The sequence below is a fragment of the Motacilla alba genome, chromosome 12 (genome assembly GCF_015832195.1).
Source record: "Motacilla alba alba isolate MOTALB_02 chromosome 12, Motacilla_alba_V1.0_pri, whole genome shotgun sequence".
Taxonomy (NCBI): Eukaryota; Metazoa; Chordata; class Aves; order Passeriformes; family Motacillidae; genus Motacilla; species Motacilla alba.
This window is the reverse complement of record NC_052027.1, coordinates 18197537-18219196: the sequence shown is the minus strand read 5'-3', so window position 1 is coordinate 18219196 and position 21660 is coordinate 18197537. Positions and strand designations below refer to the sequence as shown.

The window sequence follows — 21660 nt, the reverse complement described above, 5'->3', positions numbered from 1 at the left end:
CCAGCAGAGCAAAGGGGTGGTGTTCCCCTCAGAAAGGGAGGGGCAGCAAGTCCAGAAGTGATAATTAATCTGTAACATAAAATATACGCGAAGAATGGATCCAAAGAGGGGAAAGTCCTGCCCAGGGGCCAGCAGGGAAATCCCTCTCAGCTCTCCCGAAAGCCAGACCTAAATTCTGCTGCTGGAAGCATCGGAACAGCAGCAGTGGATGAAGTTTTGATAGGAGGGAGCAATCTAAACATGAAATTCTTCTCACAAAGCCTCAGTTCAGTCACATCTACTCCTATTCTTTTATTATTTGACTGAAATAAAAGGGGGAAGCATTTTGAAAATATATGATTGTCCCCTGCATCTGAGACGTGAGGTTGATATCCAGGAGGCAGATCAGAGCTCTGCTCCTCAGCAGTGCAGCTTCTACCCAAAACCTACCATAAATCACTGAAAACAGCAACAAAAAAGAAGTTGTGTAGCTTCTTCCAGTCCTTCCTCCTCTTACCTACAAGAGCCCTGCACTGCCTTGTTCTCCTCAACTCTTCATGCACAGAACACAGAAACAAGCAGTAAAATCAGCACTCAATGTGCTCCCCTCTAATTTGAAGGAGCAAACATTTGAAAAGCTCTGTAGTGAATCTATAGCTCAGCTGCTTTGCATCACACTTGGGTGAAAAGAAAGAAATCATTTTATTCTGTGTATCAAGACTTGTTAAAGCTGAGCACCTTTAAAACCCTCCTAAATCAAATGAGAAATAAGAGACATTTCACTGCAATGTCTTGACTCTTTCTCACTAGAATTCACTGCTGCCACTTCTTTATTTGAGGAGATGATTATCAACAACTTTCCTGGATAGATAAAACTCCCAGGTTTCCCAAGAACCTGGGAGACCACGCTAGCTGGCAGAACAACTACAGGTAACCATTTGAATTACTCCAGAACAAATCCTTTCTTGGTACAAGCCAGTTTAAGCAGAATTTGCTGGCAACAACTTCAGGCTGTGTGAAACTTTGCTGTGAGAAAGATTTGTCCAGCACTGAAGACACAAATCGTTAATTACTGTTGGATCTCATTGAAAACAGAAAGTGATGAGGGTTTGAAAGTATTTATTGTAGGTATTGAACTTGTTTTGTTGTTGTAGCTGTTTGAGGAGGGGGTGTTGTTTTGTTGTGTAAAAACACTCAGCACTTCAGCTCCTAGAACCCACCCAGAGCCTGGGAGAGAGGCCAAGGGATTGGTGGCACTTGAGCTTCTTGGGCAGAATATTGAGGGAAACACACCCCACTGCCATGGGGGGAGTTTGAAATCAAAGGTTAACTCGAACCAGGGCAAGGTTTAATTCAGTAGTACCAAAGTATTCATTCTCAACAGCATATCTTGCTTGTAAGTAGAATATTAAACCCCAGCTAGAGTGGATTTGGGGGGTCTCACACTGTGCTTGAAGGTTTCATTGCTTCTGATCACACACATTTAAATTGGCTAAATGTTAGTGAAGATTCTTACATTTCTTCCTGTAAATAACACAGAATAAAAGTGGCAAAAGTTCCAGGAATCTAATGAATAAAAGATCAATTTGGGGGGAATGATAGGGCACATCTCCAAAGCGGGGCTGTCAGAAATGCTGAGGTCTGGTCACAAGGGTCTGTGCAGTTGGGCTGAACAAAATCATGACAAAATTACTACAGTGTAGATTAGTCCTACTAGAGGAACAAATATTGCAAGCCTGGCTTAAATCTCACTTGAATCTAAATATAAACGTGGACTAAAAAGGAAAGAAAAATGGATAGTCAGGAACTGTCTAAATAGTTAGAACTATAGAACTAATAGAACTATATAAAGAAAACTTTTGGCATTTTTTCAGTACACATAAAATAATAAAATAATAAACCCAGGAAGAACTTAGACCTTGTTCAAGGACCTGGTGCTCCCCACATGTCAGGGACACCCCATTGCCAAGGGTTACCTCTGTTCCCTCAATTCACATCACTGCAGGTGCAAAATTCACCCAGATAAAATCCCACTGGGAGATGATTTCAGCATTAGATACCCACTGAAAATTGGACTAATTTGTTTGAGAAAGTACTAAAGCACATTTCAATTTGGTGCCTCAGGGCACGGGAGAGGAAGAAGGGCTCCTCTGTTGTTGGAATTGTGGGAGAGGGGAAGGTTATGAGATAATAGAAAAGCAACCTTTCCACCCAAATTTGAAAACAAACCTTCTGAAAGCTTACACACTATTTATTGGCTATGGGAATACTGGATTTCCTAGGAAAGAGTGTCTTTATTAAAAGTTGGAGGAGCTGGAAGAGGCTCTTGAATAGAGGGAGGATCAACAGCTGCCAACAGTGTTGAAAGGAATGTTCTGAGGTACTTCTTGAGTTATTTCATGATTTGGGAAGCTGAAGAACAGCTCCAGTCTATTTGAGGAAGGTCCCTTCATGTTCCCACTTTGATTTGGAGCAGTTTCCAAGCCACTTGGCTTTAAAAAACCCAGCAGCAAACAGAGGAGCCTCTGGAGGTGCCCTGTCCATGGGGATGTGCCCAGCCAGGAGCTCAGGGGCAAAGGTGCTCCCTCTTACCCTGGGCCAGGCTCTGCCTTCAGGGCATCCTGAGGGCATAAAAACAACAAAATCATGCAGTGCCCCTGTACAGAGCCCTTTTCATTTTATGTGTTGGTGCACTTTGATCCCTGCACTTGTCAAACCCAGCCCATATTCACCTTGTGAACCTCGTAACAGAGCTCCTTGTTCAAAAATCCTTACACACCTGAGGGTGTGCAGATTCCTCACCAGTTTAGGGGAAAAGGATTAAGATCTTTTAGACGCCCTTTATCCCTGTGTGAAAGTAAATTTAAGTTTCCATCTAGAGATATTTCCTGAACTCACATTGTTCACTCTCTCATTGCACTTTATGCAATTAATATTCATTTATTTCTATGCAAATTTATTGGTTTCAATAGTTCATACCCAAATGCATTCAGGTATCCTGTGCAAATACAGAGTTTCTGACTCAGAAACTTGAATTCTGAAAATTCTGTATTCCAATTCCATGCACCAGAAACCTCTGTGGATCTTGAAGTGCCAGGAGCTTTCCCCTGCCAAAACACCTGTCAGGAAGGTGGAACGTTTCCCTGTGGCTGTCTAATCTGAGCCAATTGCTGTCTAATTTGGGAGAGGCAGATCCATGCATCCAACTGCAGAACTCCAAGGTGGAAAAGAAAGCTGAGAAGGATCAAGTTGTTTTGAAAGAACCAGAGAACACAAGATATTAAAGGTTTGAGATATTCTCCACTGCCTTATCTACTTAGATGATAACTTTGGAAAATTATACTGATAAACTCAAAAAAATCTATGCTGAATGCTAAATATAAAACTGTGAAACCAAAAGGCTGGCAGCTTGCTTTGTGAAATTCTTGGATTTTTTTTTACTTAAGATAAACATGTTTTATATAGATCAAGGTAAAAAACTTATCATTCAGTGAAAGGAATCTAAAAAGAGTGTTTTTAATTCTTCAGTCAATTCATTACTGGATTCCATGTACTGGTTTACAAGATTTCTCTTCTCTGATGTGGTTTGTTATCTTTTGACACTGAAAATGTAAAGAATGGTGCAACCTTGTCTTAGAGAACAGGTATAGAACATTCTGTGTCCTGGAAATATCAAAGCTGGGAAACATTTTTCAGCTTTAACACCTAAATCCTCTTCTGTACATTACAGGACTGTAAAAGATAACTGTCAGATTAGAGACTTTTGGAGTTTCACTGCAGAAACAAAAAGTAACAGTTAGAAGATCACATAGCTCTGATGAGGGACTTGAGCAAAAACGTGTGGGAGAGCTCTCCCTTTTCCAGGAGGAGAGCACTTATTTGAGCAGTGATAACCTTTATGAGTTTTAACCCCAGAGTAGCATGGAATCATAGAATGGTTTGGGTTGGGAGGGACCTCAAAAATCACCGAGTTCCACCCCCTGCCATGGCAGGGACACTTCCACTGTCCCAGGCTGCTCCAAGCCCTGTCCAGCCTGGCCTTGGGCACTGCCAGGGATCCAGGGGCAGCCCCAGCTGCTCTGGGAACCTGTGCCAGGGCCTGCCCACCCTCACAGGGAGGAATCTCTTCCCCATATCCCATCTAAACCTAATCTCTGCCAGCCTGAAGCTATTCCCACTTTTCCTGGCACTCCATGCCCTTGTCCAAAATCTTGTTGGATGTCTTGTTTCTAGTTCAATTTCTCTCTCAACCATATCTATGCTATTCTACAACGTTTCTAAATCAACATTTCTTTTCTCAAAGTTTACAAACAATTACACACTGCATAAACCTTCTATCAAATTTTAAACATTTTCTGTAAATCCATTTTCCACATCCCTTCATCTTTCCTGCAGCCCCTCCAGGCCCTGCAAGGCCACAATTCAGTCACCCCAAAGCTTCTCCTGTGCAGGTGAGCAATCCCAGCCGTGCCAGCCTTTCCTCCCAGCAGAGCTGCTCCATCCTCTGCTCATCCTGGAGCCTCCTCTGGGCTCCTCCAGGTCCCTCCTGGGCTGGCCCAGGGCTGGACACTGCTCCTGCACTACACAGAGCACACCCTGAACCAATGTCAGAATTCAGAATTCAGCAGGACCCCCCTCAGGCTGCAGTAAATTGGTTCTGACCTAACTTCCACCCAAATCCTGCAATCTGGATTAGCAGGAGAGGAGGAGGAGCAGAGTCACACCGGGCACTGCTTGACCCTGCTCTGAGGAGCTCGGTGATGTGATGATGACAGGGGCAAGAGTGGCACAGTGACAGCATTAACACCCTACAGATGGCAAATATCTGACAGAGAAAAGGCCTTAGAAAGAAATTATTCCTTTTAGATTTTCTTTCCCCTCCTTTAGAGTCTGATATTTGGGAAGCTAAACTGAACAGGCTGGTTGTGCCAGGTGTTTTCCCAGGGCAGTGGTGTGGTAACCACTGAAACACCTCCAGAACAAGCACAGCTACAACTGCAAAGTTAAATAAATCCCCGTGGATTTTTTTTTGCACATTTAGTCACTAAAAGTGTTTAAAATCAAGAGAGAGAGTCTGGATGCCAAAGTCTCCCTGCAAGTAAACATGGGCTGACACTTTGGCTTCTCTGGAATATCCAGAATAAGAGCTACAGGCTCTGCCTAGTGTCCAAACCTCTCTTTTGAGGGTTTACTGGAAACTCTACAATAGGAAATATACCCACAGGTTTCTAAGAGAGCTAAAAATGGTCCTTGACAGATATTGCTGGATACCCACATGTACTCCCCAGCCATCAGTGCTCAAGGATTGGAAAGAAGAAGTTCAGCTTTTAGAAGATAATCCATGTGTTACAGGTTGAGAGAAATGTATTGGAAATTCTTTAAAGTGTAAGACTTAATTTCTGGAAATCCACTGAGTTCCATACTTGGCTTGTTTCTCCAAGCAGCAGACAGACAATTCCCTGTGGTCACATTGGCCAGAATCCCTCAGCTACAGCATTATTCTGAAATATTTACCTCTTCCAGCAGATCCAGTGTGAATTACACATTACAGAGTGAATCACTCCTGGTTGAGCCACATTTGCTGCTATCCAGCCCAGCTCCTTCTCCTTAAATTCCTGCCGGGGCTGAACCTTGTTCCCTTCACTGCCCATTTCTACACACCTCCAATTTAAGAGTGGAATTAGGCTTTCCTCTGCAGGTTTTTCTCTGAAATTTCTAGCACAGCTTGCAAAACATGAAAAGAACGACACATTTCTTGTGTCAACCCCTGGTTCATTAAGGTCAGTACAGGCTGATGGTATAAATGATAATATAATGTATAATAGTGTATATCTGTATAATAATTATGTATAAATATATTTTTTTTCATTTTTACATGTGGGTATCTGTGTACCTCTCACACTGAGACAGAGAGGGATAAACACAGAGAGGGATAAACACAGAACATCCAATTCCTGACCTATTTTCCTTACCCCTCTTTCACTGAAGTCATGGCAACTTCTCCTTAACCAACCCCATGGGTTTAATCCTGTTAAATCACTTTTTGTGCTGTTCCACTCACCTCAGCTCTACAGTCTTTTTTCTCAATATATCCAATGACTCCTTCAGGCTTTTTTTTTGTAATTTTCCCTCTTCTCCTCTCTGAAGAAGTCATCCAGCAACAAAAATCTCCCTTTTTATTCACCTTGAGTGGTGTAAATTAGCTCAGCACACAGCACCAGCTGTGAACTGAAAGCACCCAGAAGAAACCAAGTCAAGCTGATGCCTCTCAGAATTTGTGTGGAGCCTTTGAGAAAGCCTGTACAGTCGTACTCAGCTTTTCACTGTTAATTAAATGTTCATCAAATGAGAGCTACTGAGCACAAAATATTGAGAACTACTGCATGATCTTGTAAAACAGACCTTCACCATGCGTTTTTGGCGACAAATTCATGTCACAAATGAATGGTGATAAGCTCTTATCTCTTCCTCACAGAACAGGCCAAAAGAAAACCATTACCTGACTGGCAAAAAAAATTTAAAAATTGAAAAGATTCCTCTGTCAACATATTTCTTATCTCACTGGCCTTAAACTCTAGTCACAAAAAACCTAAGATGTGTAAAAGAGCGGGGACACAAGGAATAAAAAATAACTTACAGCCCAAAAGGGAAAAAAGAAAGCTGCAAATGGACAGGAGTTATTTTGGGAGGTCTCAATGCTTTGTCCACATTTGCAGTTCCTGGGTCTTCATAAAATATCACTCTGCTGTAGCACTCACAAATTACAGATTTTTAATAAAATCCAGATTCATTCTACTGGATCAATTTTCCACGTATGGACTGAAACCCATGGACATCAGCTATGGAATAATTAAAGAAGAGCTGTTGAAGGGATCTGGGGGGATTTCAGTGATTTCCTTGGCACCCAGAGGACAGCAGTGCCCATAGTGCTGTGTCAAGGCCTGCACTGATTGGTGTCCTGGAGCCTTTCCAGGAATTCCAGGGCAATATTTAATGAGCTTCCTTAGGAAGTCCTCCTGACACAGCAAAGCAATTTTGCTGCCATATAAGAATATAGTGCAAAGCAGTGAAATAATAAAAAAAAAATAATAAAAAGTTGTTTTGTTTTGTTTCTTCCAGCCTGTGCTTATTCTAATTTTTGCACAGTAAAAACACCTCTCCTTTCAGCATTTCATTTGATTTAAAATCCCAAGCAACCACCCTTTCTGTTAACACCCTGAATCTACAAAGCCATATTTGGGAAATACGCTTAAAAAGTGTCCAAACGTTTGATTTTTCTTATGATGATATTTTTTTTCAAGAGCCAAAAGTAGACAGAGGCTTGATGAATGGCATGGAAATAATTTGTCCTTTACACAGAGTCCATGCTGAGATAACCAAAACCAGAGGAGTGTGATTCCTGTTAAATGATGTTTTCAGCTACTTGTGCATCTCTAAAATCCCTCTCAGCAAAGCCCTTCCCATTCCCAATTCCAAGACAGGGAATAAATGTACTGGAAACATTCCTGGACAGTTGGAAATAAAAGTCTCTTCTTTACTTGGATATTTAAGGGATTATAGAGGTACGAAAAATATGCCTTGGAAGAGCTCCATGTGATTTGTTGGCACTTCCAGTCTTGCACATCTCTTTCCTGTGGTCAAACAGCAAAGAAAAGAATTCCTAGAGTGGGAAACGTTGTCAAACACGGATGGGACTTGACTTTTCAGCTTGTCCTGTGGGGAGCTACTGGAGGGGACTAACTGGTTTCAGCCAGCAAATGGCACCAGAAGTATCCTACTTTCAGTTTTCCAAATTTAAATGTTTGTGCAGACACTTCCTACTTTCACTTTTCTAGATTTCAAAGTTTGTGTAGACAGTTCCTACTTTCAGTTTTCTAGAAGATTTCAAAGTTTGTGTAGATACTTCCTACTTTCAGTTTTCCAAATTTTAAAAAATTGTGTAGACACTTCCTACTTTCAGTTTTCTAAAAGATTTCAAAGGTTGTGTAGATATTTGTAGGAGGCTGTACATAACAACTCAGGAAAAAAGGGGATGAGCTGGTTTTATAATTGCATAATGCCAGATATGGCTGAAGGGAGCCTTTCAATGGAAGAGTTTTAATAAAAAAATTATTTTTTAAAATAAAAAAAATTTAAATTTAATTTTTAAAGATAATTAACACAAAATAATTTTAAAACCCCACACAAAAAACCCAGCAAACCAACAAGTTATGAGAAGCCAGTGAACCCCTGGCAAAGGCAGAAGAAACACTCCTGGTTATTTTGGCTCGTGCTGCTCCTGGCTGGTTTGGCCAAGCCCATCGTGGCATCACTGAGGTTTTGCTGTTTTAGACCTTTCACTTTATATTAATTTCACCCCTTCAAGCAAAATATGCTTATCTCATGTCATTCTTTCCCTACAACAGCAAAAAGTGCACATATAGATGTACAAGTCTGAACACACATTCCTATCTTAACCCCAATAATGAAAATGCCCTTATTGGTTACAAATAAAACAGATTTACCATTTTTCAGCAAAATCGGATGTCTAAGCCACCAGTTTCTAAAGATCATAATTTTAAGCACCTCACTCAGTTTCTGTGCATGTTTGCCTACCACTAGGAGCAATAATAGCATTTCTAGAACTTTAACAATTGTGCAATTAAGGGATATTTTAAGTAGCTCACGTATGATATTTGCTACAAAAATGTAATTCCTGGTTTTGACATCACTGCAAGCCAAAACTTGACCGTGTATTAACACAGGAACCAACCAAATGCTACAAATGCCCAAAGCAGGAGAATTTGCAAACTTGAAAGTCATTTTTTCATCATCCACAGCGAAAGTGTTACGTACAACGGGAAGTGTAAAAATCAAAAACCACAGAAGTTCATCCCCCTGGCTTAGGGTCCAGCCCTCAATACAGGAAAAATTGGCAGCGTTTTGATACCCATCCCATTTGCTTTTTTCAGCTGAAGTCAGGCAAAGTCAGTGATCTTGAGGGAAACCCAGATGGAGAGCTCACGAGGCTCCAAAGAAAAAGCAATTTTCACACGGCCCCTTCTGAGCTGGGCAGCAAGGGGAGGGTCTGGCACTGCTTCATGTCCTACAAGACACCCACAAAGGGGCTGGTTCGGGGTGGTGCTGGATCCCCTGGGCACTGAGCAGGCTCAGCTCACTCCTGACTTTTCAGTGTGCTGGGGATTAACCACAATGTGACTCCTGCACTCGTTTGTAGCCTGAATGAAACAGGAAAAACCTCTTTTTTGACTTTGCAAGGAAAGGGTTTGCGCCTTTTCCTTTTTGCTGAGAACAGCCCCTGTTCTTTTAGCCCAGACAAAACCAATGTTTTTTCTCACTGGGCTTTCCTTGGAAAGGCTGGGGATGTGTCACCCCCTCCAGAGAGTGACAGGCCAACAAGCAGACCTCCTTGAACAGAGCACCGAGTTGTTGCTACACAGCCAATAAAAAACCATTGAGGTGGAATCAGCCGCAAAACCGTGGCTCCTCTTTCTGTCCAGCTCCCTTCCCAGGCTCTGGAAAGCTCCAATTCCTGCCCATGGGGACAGACTGGAGCAGCAGCCAAAAGGGCACAGGGGCATGGCTGCAGCCCCCACACCTGCCAGGCAATTTCCTCTCCTAGGAAAGCAGAAAAATGATGGAGTAGAGCATCTCCCCTCTGTTTGCCAGGCTGCAAATGCACCCCCACCCACAGCCACAGTGCTTTTTCATATCCTGCTTTAATTTATCAGTCATTAGCAGCTACCAGTATTAACTGTTCAAATTTTGGACGCCAAATATTCTATGTGCCACACCTTGAAAGTGTGATTATTACTTTTTCTTAGAAAATCCTTAAAAAAACTTTACAACTGGGGTGAGGGAGAGGCCATAGATGGGAGAAAACAGGTCAAGTCTCTGAATGCTGGCATGAGTATGAAGGGAAAAGTGGAAATTCAGGCTCTTCTCTGTCCTTTGGAACACAGCAGCAGTGAGTTTGAAGAATAAAAAGTGATTTTTTAATCAGTTTAGCTGCTTCCCTATACACACAGAATTTGGAACTTCTCAAGGCTGCAGCTTGCAAGGCCTTCTTGTGTAAGAAATCCTTTAATCCCCTAATTTTGATCAGTTGTCAGTGGTGTCTGCTCACTCAAATGAAGCCTTAAAACACTGACAGAAATAGATATTTCTAAGCAGGAAAAAAAAAAGAAAAGAGTGTCCAAACTGCCAAGTTTCACAGCACTTCCAGCAGGATCAGCCCTTTTCCACTGTGTGGCTACAGGGAAGTGGTCATCAATTACAGCCTCACAAAAATATTTACAGTTTTGAAGTTTAATGCGGTTCTTTGGAGTGCACCAGAAGGGAAACAGCACCTAGGACCTGCTGCAGGATTTCTCTCTGAATCCTTTTTTGGTTTGCTTTGTTTTGAAAAAGAAGGAATCCATGCAAGACAAAAATGAGACTTTCACCCTCTGTGTGAGGCGGTTATCAAAGCAGGGAGAGATGAATCCTCAGAAGTCAGAGTATTCCTGCCAAGGGAGCAGCATCCTCGGGGCACGCCTGAGGAAGGGGAGCTGGAAAAGCTTCGTGGCACTGCCAGGTGTCCTCTGCCACCTCTGCCCATGGCTCAGTCCCTGCCTGACTTTAGCCACAGCTTTAGGAGTTGCCAAGGCTGCAGAAGCCGCAGAAGCTACAAATATTTCAGCAGAGAGGCTGGAGTTTGGGTCTGCAATCCTCAAGCCAGCTGAGGATTTGGATTTACTTCCAGTCAAGAGTAAATAAGGGCTGAGCCTTGCAGCCTAGCTGGTGGAAAAGACTTAGCAGCACCAGGCAAAAGAGAAAATTTCCTTTCCAAAGCCAGAAATAAAGATGGTTTGGGCCTGGTGTATTTATTTATACACTTAAACCCAAATCCAACTTGTCCCCCTGCTGCCAACCTCTGCTGGCACTTGGAGAATGTAAATCCTGTGTGAAACCACCTGAACCTGCCCAGCACGAGGAGCTCTCAGACTGGGAGCACTGGGCTTGAGAGCAGCACAGAGCACTGCAAAGCCACTGGGGAATGACTGAGTCTCTTCTTGTCAGGCTGGGTTTAATTAAAACCATCTGAAGAAAGCGTGATTACTGTAAAAAAGCTGTGGCAGTGGGATATTGTTGTGAAAGGAGAGCTGCAGCATCAGCCTGACACTTTACAAATGCAGGGTTCAGTTTCACGTGTAAACAAGCTCGCTCACAAAAAGCAACCAGGATCACTGGGCACAACAATTACCACTCTAATCCACAGATTCAATCAACAGACAAAAAAATCCCACACACACACACTCACAAAATAATCCCACACAACCCCATTTTTTCCCCACAGCCAACCCTTCACACAATAAACTGGCTTTATGTGGCCACAGCTCAGAGGAGTTTCAATGGCAGCCTCGGCTTTGCAGGGAGCAACGTGTGAACGTTCTGAATGGTTCTCCTCAAGAAACCTGGAGCCTCCCCCTTCCCTACACCAGCAACTCTCCTTTTTACTATTTGTTTCAACAAGCTTACAATGAGTTTATGGCTCCTGGCAGCAGAATTTACAAAATCATAAAGCAGCATCAGGAGAACACCACCTCTCGCTGAGGGAGATAACGTTGCTGATAACACTTATCTCCACAAAGTAGCTCTTTGTATTAACTGCTTTGTATTAATTGCTCTGTGATCTGCTCTTTATACAGAAAGACCCTGCTGTGCTTTTCTGTTTGATATTTAAGACATAATTTAATTATAATCTTAATTCCAATTAGTTATTTCAAGGCAAAATCAATCCTGATTTTTAATAAAGCTCACTCTTCCACAATGGAACTAATTTTTCATGGTTTTGTTTTTCCATTTTGAAGCCATGCAATATCATAACTACTTAAACTTCAAACAAGGCAAACACCTTCCTTAGCAGGAAGAGAGTACATTTATTTCCTTGGGCAGAACTATGCAGCTCCAGTTTTACTTGGACAGAGAAAGTAGAAAAGTTTCGTATCTTAAGTTATTTTGGCCAGCAAACTGTTAGTGTTACAAAAAGCTTGTCTGTGACACAATAAAGAAAGACATTCCAAATAAATAACAGATTATTTAATTTACCTTTTTTTAAAGGTTTGGAATGTGTATTTTCAACTTTTTGTTGAGAAGACAGTAAAACCAGCTAGAGAAAAGGCTAAATCTGATTCTCCCTTCTAGTTTCATAACTTATCCTTGATTTAGCCAAAATCAGGTAGGGAAATATGCCCTGAAATTGAAGGGATTAAAACCCACTGCACCTTGATTGAAAGCTGAGCTACAGAATGTGGTTTAGCTTCATTTTCAGAGATCTCTGAGAAGGGACATCCTTAAAATGGATTTGTGTGTGCTTCAAAATAACACTGACCCAGGAATTCAGGCACCCCAGAGATGAGCACTAACACAAAACCCACAAAACCACAGAAATATGAGAGTGTAAAACCATAGCAATATAGAGTGTAAAACTTACTCTGTGCCCTCCATAGAACTGAACTAAACAGTTTCTACTTCTCTGGATAACCAGAGCTACCATCAGGGGCAGAGTTGGTAATCTTGTTGAAAAATCATATAAATGCAGAGGGTGAATTGGCCAATACTTGAGAAAATATATTGTTTATTTATTCCACTGATGTTAAGTCTTAATTCTTGTTATCCTAAAGAACCATATAAGATTTTTGATAAAATAAAATCAAGTTGGAGCATTAAGTGATGCCACCTGAGAGACTCTTGTTTATTCTGAAATATTATCTGTGGGTAGATATATTTTGATTTAAGATGTTAGGTGTTCAGATTAGTGAAAATTTTAACAGAAAATAAAATTTCAGTTTTACCCAGAGAGTGCATATATCTCTCATCTTATCCAGGTTTAATTTAGTTTGGGGGGGAGGTATTTTATTCTTAAATAAAATAGTTTTATTTGCTGAAATAACTCATGAAGTCTACGTTTACTGATGTAGCAAGAAAATGAGATTCAGGCAGACAAAAGCACGTCCTAAGATTAAAGGAAATTATGTCAATGTAGAGTTCTTCCTTCAAGAAGTTTTAATTCCTGGTTTTTTTAAAGTGTAGCTGTTGCTGTCCTGAACACAAAACAGCCTCAGAATAAGGCTCAGTCTTAAAAATAAAATTAATGGGTCCTCAAGAAGTTGTAGTAACCCAGAATTGTGTAACAAGCTTTGAATTGTGAAATCACTCAGAATTCAAAGTAACATTCCATTTCTCTGATTGGCTCAGCACACACTACACCCTGCAAGGAACAAATGGGAGGCTACACTGCACTGATTAAATATTTATAGTCAGGAAAAATATGTCACCACAAAAGCAGATCATCTTCTGCAAACATCTGATTTTCTTCCCTTAGTCTAACAAGAAATCAGAGTCAGGGGGACAGGAGAGAGTTAAACTCTGCTGTTATTCTAGCTGAATAACTAACACTTACACAGTCCTTTAAAAAATAATGAGATCCAGAAGCCAGAGTATTAGTTAGCTGAAACAAGGATGAGGATGTAGCTCTCCAACTCCTAAGGGTAGACACATTTAGGGGGAAGAAAAAAAAAAAAAAAGGGAAAAAGGAATATTGTAAATCATCTTCCTTCTTTCACCTTTGCCTCCTCATTAGTATGGGTTGGAGGCTCTTTCCTCCAGCAGCAGGAGCCAAGCTCCCGAGCAAGTGGCACACTTTGTTCTATGTCCTTTCAGGATATGGAATTCCTTTCCTTGTATCCTCTTAAAAAAAGAGTTAAAAACTCTCATTCTGACCATGGCAGGATAAGAAAATTTCCAGCTGAACTCACATCCCTAGAGCTATAGGGGTACGAGGTGTAAGTGGTCAAATCATTGCAAAGTAGTGAATAGTCTGATCAAATAGAAAGGTAGTGAATAGTCTGATCAAATAGAAAGGTAGTGAATAGTCTGATCAAATAGAAAGTTTTTGTGCACTTACTCCCAGAATTCCATCACTGGAGAAGTGGCATTTTGTAAAGAGACTTGACTGCAGTTGCTCATGTTGAGTTTTTGAAATTCCACACAGTGTTCTAAAAAAGAACCAAAGAAAAGGAGTTTGTTTTGTTGACATGCAAGTGCAGTTCTTGTTCATGTCCCACTTTGTGCACCTTTGAAAGCCCCTACTCTACACCACATTTTCTGGGTGAGGTTAAAGGGTTTTTGGGGGCACTAAAGCTGCTACTTCTGCAACACCAGCTTATGATAACCCAGAGAAACATCCATGAGGACTCTCCTACAACACTTCCCAGAGGCACCGGCCCAAAAAATCACCTCAGGCAGAAGAAAGAAACATTGAGGCAATGGATTGGGAATTAAAATTACAACATGCTCCTACTCCAGCTGCTGGTTCAGTGGTTTATGGCTACAAAGGGAACATGGCCAGCCATAAACTCCCACTTTTTCCTGGTAAGAAAAGTGGGTATTTGCTATTATTATCATTATCATTATTATCTCTAACACAAAGGCCAAAGCAGCTCAGCACTGTGGAGCATTTGAGCAGTGATACCACCGGCCAAGCTCCTTTGCAGGGCTGCCAAAATTGATACCAAAGCCTTCCACATCTACTGGGCCCAAAATTACATCCCTAAGATTTCAGGAACTAAGATTTCAGGCAGCTTTAGGTGTGCTCAAAGAACACGAAAAATGGCCAATTATTGAAAACTATGAAAGACAGCATGATGGGTACTTGATTTGAAATTGGAGTGTATATAGGGGATAAATGCAAAATTTCAGGCAGAAGGAGAGTGGGTGAGATCCTCCCCATGGATGTTTGGGATCTAGAGACTCAACAAGCAGAGCATGACAGATATAAATATCAACGAGAGGACAGATGCAGAGCCCTGCCCTGCAAACCCTCCTGAATACATACCTCATCCTTCATGCAGGAGGCTACTTTACATGCAGCAAGGATTATTTATGAGACTACATTTCCAGAAGTAGCTTGATGAACATTATCCCTCAACATCTGGCATTTAAAAGAGCAATTCCAAAGATCCACATTTAATATTTTTCCCTCTCCATTCAAACTCGTCCTGATTTCATTAGAGTGAAAGAGCAAGATTGCAACCTGTCATCAGGTCATTCTCTGCTGCAGAATTCACTCACTGTGTTCAGGGAGAATAGATATGATTGCAAATGAGAATCTTGGGATTTAGCCAGAAGATCTTACAGAATTAACAATCCATAGTCTTTTTCTGCTGACATTATATTCTAGAGGAGTAAAAAACCTAACCCAGAAAAGGTCCAAGGCAGTTTCACGCCAGGTTTCCTTTTTTTTTGCTGTAGTGGGATGAGATTGGCCCATTTGCACAGATTTTGCTACACCAATAGCTTTGTTCAGGACGTTTGAATATAATAATCAATCACCTGGAAGGATTTTATAGTGGTAATCTCTGCTGAGGTCGTACCTGTATTCCATTCGTGGCCACAGGAAGCCCAGGGAAGCTCTGTAGTAAAGCAGTTGAACAAATAGAAGATAGCCCATGCTAAAATGATGATGTAATAAACATTTAGGTGTGCCTCTATAACTTGGGTAGCATAGCCAATGCCTGGAGGAGCAAAATAAAAAAGTGAGATACAAAAGAAAACTTCTGCTTTTCAGGCTGTATTTAATTTAAAATCAAAAGCTTACTCTGAAGTATATCTTAACTTCAATTTTGATACAATTAATTTCATTTTACTTCAAATGGAATGCTTTCTTTTGCAGTAGAACAGAGAATTGTTACCTTCAAAGAGGGGGCAAACTTTCCTCCAGCATGTGATGCCTCCTTCACTTGTGAACTGTCCCAAGGCCGTCTCCAAGAAAAATACTGGTATTCCACAGCAAATAAAAAAGACCACGTAGGGGATGAGGAAAGCACCTGGGGGTGGATATTGAGGGGGTGTTGGTTAGAATGAACAGGGCTCCTCAGTAGCACAGCGAGGGTTTTTCCATTAAAGGAAGGATCAGCTGGGAGCCATCAGTGCAGTGCAGGAAGGGTTTACTCCTGCCCCAAATATCCAAAGTTAACGTGTAAGCCAGGGCCATGGACTAAAACAGACCAGATCAAAGTTCCTCAGCCTAAAGTCAGCTCAGGAGTCTCTCAAACACAGAAAAGACCCCAGCCACACTCAACTCAAAGTTCTGCTCTGCCCAACACCACAGCAGTCTGCATCCCCATCCTTGTTTTTCTCAGGGGTGAGGAAGTGTTACAGATATTAAATCTGAGAAATCCTTTTCAGGTTATTTACATGATAAGGATTGCAGAAAGGGAAAGAGGAAACAAACTTCAGAACTACGTACAAGGACAAGAAAGCAGGGCCTGGCCTTATCAGCCAGAAATATTGATGTGGAATTCTAGGAAAACAACAAAGCATCAACATTCTGGTTGGATGCTGACAGTAAACTCCAGCACAGGTAGTGAACCACAGCAAACCCAAGCACCAAGCACACCCTGCAACAGCTGCTGTGCTTCAGTCACCCTGATTAGGAAGCTGAGACAACTACATCCACCTGCCCTGGCTGAGTTCCTTTCATCTCATCACCGGGAGTCTCTTCCCTCAGCCAGGAAATTTCCCTAGAGATGAATCCCAGGTGCCTCTCAAGCAATCCACAGGGATCCACCAAGAATGGAATGCTTGCATGGCTTCTCTGGATAATTTACTGGCCAGTATCATCACACACACTATCACAGTGAGTTTAACAATGCAACTTGTGGAAATCCAAAGTACCAGCTTGTTTTTCCAACAGGCGTACATCAGGAACATTAGAAAACATCAGGATGCCCAGCTTGCAGAAAGATACTATTCCAAGAAATACCTCATTCTAAACACACAAAGAAATTAATTTTCCTCAAAACCTGAACATCCACAGCCTAAACTTACAGATGATTATTCCTACACTCCCTGTTACGACTTGGAGTAAGTGCCAGAGAGGTCACACCTCACAAGTTCCAAACTACAGCTTCTGTAAAAATCAATTTATTTCACAACTAGCTCAGATATTCACCACTGTCTTCCCCTAGCACACACCAAGGAGTTGGATGCATCAGATTTAAGCATTAAAAACAAACTCTGGTCTAATTCCAGCAGGGGGTTACACAAGCTCACAGACTGAGCCTTCATTGACTTAAACTGGTCAATGGCAAATGTCCCATGGTGCCAGGACATGAGCAATTAAATCACACCCACTTATTCTATTCTCAAAGAGTACAGCAGTGATTAAATATGATTTTTAAGTAGTTACTTTTTCATCAATCGCCCAAAACAATGATGGAAATTCTTTCTAGCTCTTGTTACAGCCTTTAAAATGGTAGCATCACCTTTTGACAAGCTGGCACACACCTACAAATGGGTACCTACAGCTGCAGGAACCAAAAAATTACACACCAAAAATTTATTCCTGTCATTTCCTCTGCCAAAAGTTCTCTGGGAACACTTTGACCATCAACAAGAAAGGGTTGTGTATATGATGTGCAGCGTGTTAATATTCAGGATCTGGTAGCAGCATTCTCTAAAGAGCTGAACTCTTGTTACCTAAGTTTGGCCAAAATACAGAAACATAAAGAAAGGAACTTCCAACAATAAACACGATTTGCACAGCAGGATTTGTCTTGTAGAAACAGCACACAAAACTGGCTAAAAACCATGCCTGAGTTCAGATAAGGAGGGACAAGGAATAGAAATTTGGCACAGCAAACAAACCCATCAAGGAGCAGATCAGTGCTTATCAGCCCTGAACATCCTATTTTTCTTCCAGCCTCTGTGTTTACACTGCCACTGACTCAGGCCTTAAGTGGGAAGAATGTTGAACCCAGTGCACAGAATTCCAAACAGAGTTTGTAATTTACTTTCCTTTCTTCATTGCTGCCCAAGACCCAGCTGATGTGCTTATTCTCAACTGTCTTTTATCTTATACAGTTTACAGTTGGCTATAGCCAATACGTGCCACTTGTTATACTCTGTACAAGTTGAGTCTGCTCTTTTCTCTCAAATAACATTCATATGTTATATTTATTAGGGCTTGCTCTCTCCCAGTAATCTGTAGTCTTACATCTTTCCCTACCTTGCTGTAGGAATTGGGGAAGTACTGAGGGGAAAAAAAAAAAGAACATTGAGGTATAAAAAATTTCACGCGACAAAGAAAATTAATTTAGTCTTTGTGGCATTATTAGAAAAAGAAGTGTTCATCCTCTCCAAAGTACACTGTTGTGACAAATGAAGTGCTGCCTTCTTTTCTGTGTCAGACAAACTTAGTTAAGTATGCCTGGGTGTGTATTCACATGCAGAAGACAGAGTGTACTACTATAACTGAACGCTGGCTTCTCCTGCATGAAAAATGCTCCTGAAAAAATATGTCAATTTACTAACGTTACAGCAACTTGTAAAAATAAACCACACAGTGTTTGGAGAGAAGGAAAGAGAAACACAACGATTTTTCTTAGTTGTCAGATGTTAATGCTTCCCTGTCTGCACATGCACTGAAATCCTGAACACGTCTCTCTTACTTGTGCAATAAATCACAGCAAAGCACTCTTAACTGTTTCATTCCTGTGTTTAATTCCCATGTAAATCCACACGTGATGCCATCTTACCTCCTCCGTTCTTGTAGCAAAGATATGGGAATCTCCAGACGTTTCCCAGCCCAATAATCTCCCCTGCCACAGAAAGCACAAATTCAACCTTATTGTTCCAGTGACCTCTTTCATGAACTTTCTTATCATTGCTGTGGACGAGGTTGGTACTTGAGGCTTCTGGGTCCAAAGCATCTTCTGGCTTGCCATTAATTATAGGAATAGTCTTTTCAGCTGTCATGACTTTTCAGCCTAGAGGAGAACAAAAGAAAAACACACAGGTGTGTTAAGACACTTGCTGGCACTGATCTTCAACGACTGAAATCTCCCAGGGTGGCACTGGCTTCTTGTTACCTATGGAAATCTGCCAGGCTGAAAATGAGGGAGGCAACTTCACAAGGCTGGAAAAGTTGTAAGGCAGGGGAAAAGGAAAAGAAAGGGGTGGGGGGAAGAGAGAAGGCTCTGTGCAAGGGAAGGAGTAATTCCAAGTGGTGACAGGTAACTTGCTAGCAGAGAGGGAAGCCTTTCAAAAATCCCTCCCCAGGCAAGGATCCCAGCCTGCCTGACCTACCAGAGGGCAGGGATCTGCCGCACCTTCCGGGCGCGCACCTGAGCGCTCGGGGCTGTGCAGAAGGGCTGCGGTGGCCGTGGCCCGCCTGCAGGAGCTCGGGGTTACTCACCCAGGGCTCTGCCCGTGCCTGCGCGCCGGGGACAGGGGCCGGGCTGTGCTCAGCGCTGCCTGCGGGCGATGCTGCGGCTCCGGGAGCGCGGGCAGGGCACGGCCGGCCGGGGAGGAGGCGTTCGGGATCCCCGGGAGCCGGGAAGCCTCGTCCTGCCCTGCCGCAGCTGGCGGCCCGGCGTGGGTTGCAGGATGCTCCCCGCGCTCTAGAGCCGGAATTTGCAAATGCTCAGCCCTCCCCGGAGCGATGGTTTAACACCCGCCTCCCCCCTCCGCCCACCTCAGGCTGTCCCGCCAGCTCCCCCCTCCTTCTCTTCCTCCTCCTCCTCCTCCTTCTCCTCCACCCAGCATCACCGCCGAGCATCACCAGGCGAGCAGAGCATCCCCGGCTGCGCTCCCCGCCCGCGGGCAGGGCCGAGCCCGGCAGGTTGGCAGCCGCATCCCCATCCCCGGTGGGTCCCATCCCTGCTCCGCAGCCCTCGGGCAGGGATAGGACCGCGGGCAGGGCCGAGCCCGGCAGGTCGGCAGCCTCATCCCCAGCTCCCAGCCCTCGGGCAGGGATAGGACCGCGGGCAGGGCCGAGCCCGGCAGGTTGGCAGCCTCATCCCCAGCTCCGGCGCTCCCATCCCTGCTCCCAGCCCTCGGGCGGGGATGGGACCGCGGGCAAGGCCGAGCCCGGCAGGCTGGGAGCCGTGCTGCCATCCCCATCCCTGGCGGTCCTATCCCTGCTCCCAGCCCTCGGGCGGGGATGGAGCCGCGGGGACAGCCTGGCAGGTTGGCAGCCGTGCTGCCATCCCCATTCCCGGTGGGTCCCAGCCGTGCTGCCATCCCCATTCCCGGTGGGTCCCAGCCGTGCTGCCATCCCCATTCCCGGCGGTCCCAGCCGTGTTGCCATCCCCATCCCCGGTGGGTCCCAGCCGTGCTGCCATCCCCATGCCCGGCGGTCCCAGCCGTGTTGCCATCCCCATTCCCGGCGGTCCCAGCCGTGCTGCCATCCCCATTCCCGGTGGTCCCAGCCGTGTTGCCATCCCCATTCCCGGTGGGTCCCAGCCGTGCTGCCATCCCCATCCCGGCGGGTCCCAGCCGTGTTGCCATCCCCATTCCCGGCGGTCCCAGCCGTGTTGCCATCCCCATTCCCGGTGGGTCCCAGCCGTGTTGCCATCCCCATTCCCGGTGGGTCCCAGCCGTGTTGCCATCCCCATTCCCGGCGGTCCCAGCCGTGTTGCCATCCCCATCCCCGGTGGGTCCCAGCCGTGCTGCCATCCCCATTCCCGGCGGTCCCAGCCGTGTTGCCATCCCCATTCCCGGTGGGTCCCAGCCGTGCTGCCATCCCCATCCCGGCGGGTCCCAGCCGTGTTGCCATCCCCATTCCCGGCGGTCCCAGCCGTGTTGCCATCCCCATTCCCGGTGGGTCCCAGCCGTGCTGCCATCCCCATTCCCGGTGGGTCCCAGCCGTGCTGCCATCCCCATCCCCGCGGTCCCGGCCCTGCCCCGCAGCGCTCGGGCGGGGATGCGGCCGGGGCCAGCCCCGCACCTGCCGCGCTCGGGGCTGGCGCAGGCCCCGCAAGTTAAAAAAAGGAACCCGCCGGGAACAGATGACACAAACTTCAGCTGGAAAGGGCGGCGGGGAGAGCCGGGGGACAGACGGGATGAAAAAATAAACGGAGGGGGAACATTTGGGAAGTGTGGAAACAATGTGGGCGCTTTCGAGTTGCACCAGGGAAGTGCAGAAGCGAGCAGCCCATGTGGGCATTGCTAGCTGGGGCTTGGCTTAAAATTCAAGCTGTAAAAGAGACAACAAGAGGGAAAAAATATTACAAATGGTTTTGTTTCAGGTTGAATCAAATATTTTGAATAGAGATTTTTTTTTCCATCTAATCCTCTCCTTTTTAATTTTTTTTGTAGGTCAGTCATTTTCTCCCTAAGTTTCCAAAGCCAAACTAAATACCTCCTCTTTCTTCATCTCTGCAGCTTCTCCTTGGCAAATGGCAGCACCCAAGCCAGGTTCCTGCTTCACATCTTCCCTCAGCTCCACACTCTGCTGCAGTTATGATCAGCAAGGCTTTGCTCTGCAACTCCAGCGGATGCACTTTGGAACTCACAGGCTCCTAAATCCAGGATTCTCTGCTGGAAATGTCCCAGGGACAGCCAGATCTTCTTGCATGGGAATCCTCTCCCTCTCACCCTCCAGCCCCAAGGGCTTGTCCCACTGCCTGGCCACGGCTAGCAGTGCTCATGGAACACAATGGAAAGGTTCCCATGGATAGATTTTAAATTAACTTGAGCTGACTTTGTACCCTGCTTGTACATTACACAGCGGAGCTTCTGCTGTGGTTAAAGTTTTCACGATTTTGCATTTCAGTGACGCCTGTCACAAGAGTGGGTGCTGGGGCCTCACCCTGTCAGCTCTCTGTCACATCAACCCTTGCACCTAACAGGTGC

General features: G+C 44.3%; 1 protein-coding gene across 3 annotated transcripts in view; it reads right to left on the bottom strand.

Moving 5' to 3' along the window:
* Nucleotides 1–21451, bottom strand: part of SLC6A11 (solute carrier family 6 member 11) — a 96412-nt gene extending 74961 nt beyond the window's left edge. Inside the window, exons 1-5 of one of the 3 annotated variants that reach the window (XM_038148872.1) lie at nucleotides 21167–21451; nucleotides 18561–18791; nucleotides 15714–15848; nucleotides 15396–15536; nucleotides 13928–14018 (exon numbers count right to left, since the gene is read on the bottom strand). In XM_038148872.1, the coding sequence (XP_038004800.1) occupies nucleotides 13928–14018; nucleotides 15396–15536; nucleotides 15714–15848; nucleotides 18561–18780 (587 nt within the window). In that variant the 5' untranslated portion in view covers nucleotides 18781–18791; nucleotides 21167–21451. Of the gene's footprint in view, nucleotides 1–13927; nucleotides 14019–15395; nucleotides 15537–15713; nucleotides 15849–18560; nucleotides 18792–19110; nucleotides 19441–21166 lie in introns of those variants that run through there. The other 2 variants (XM_038148873.1, XM_038148871.1) reach the window with 2 other exon arrangements.
* Between the last annotated feature and the right edge of the window lie 209 nt (nucleotides 21452–21660).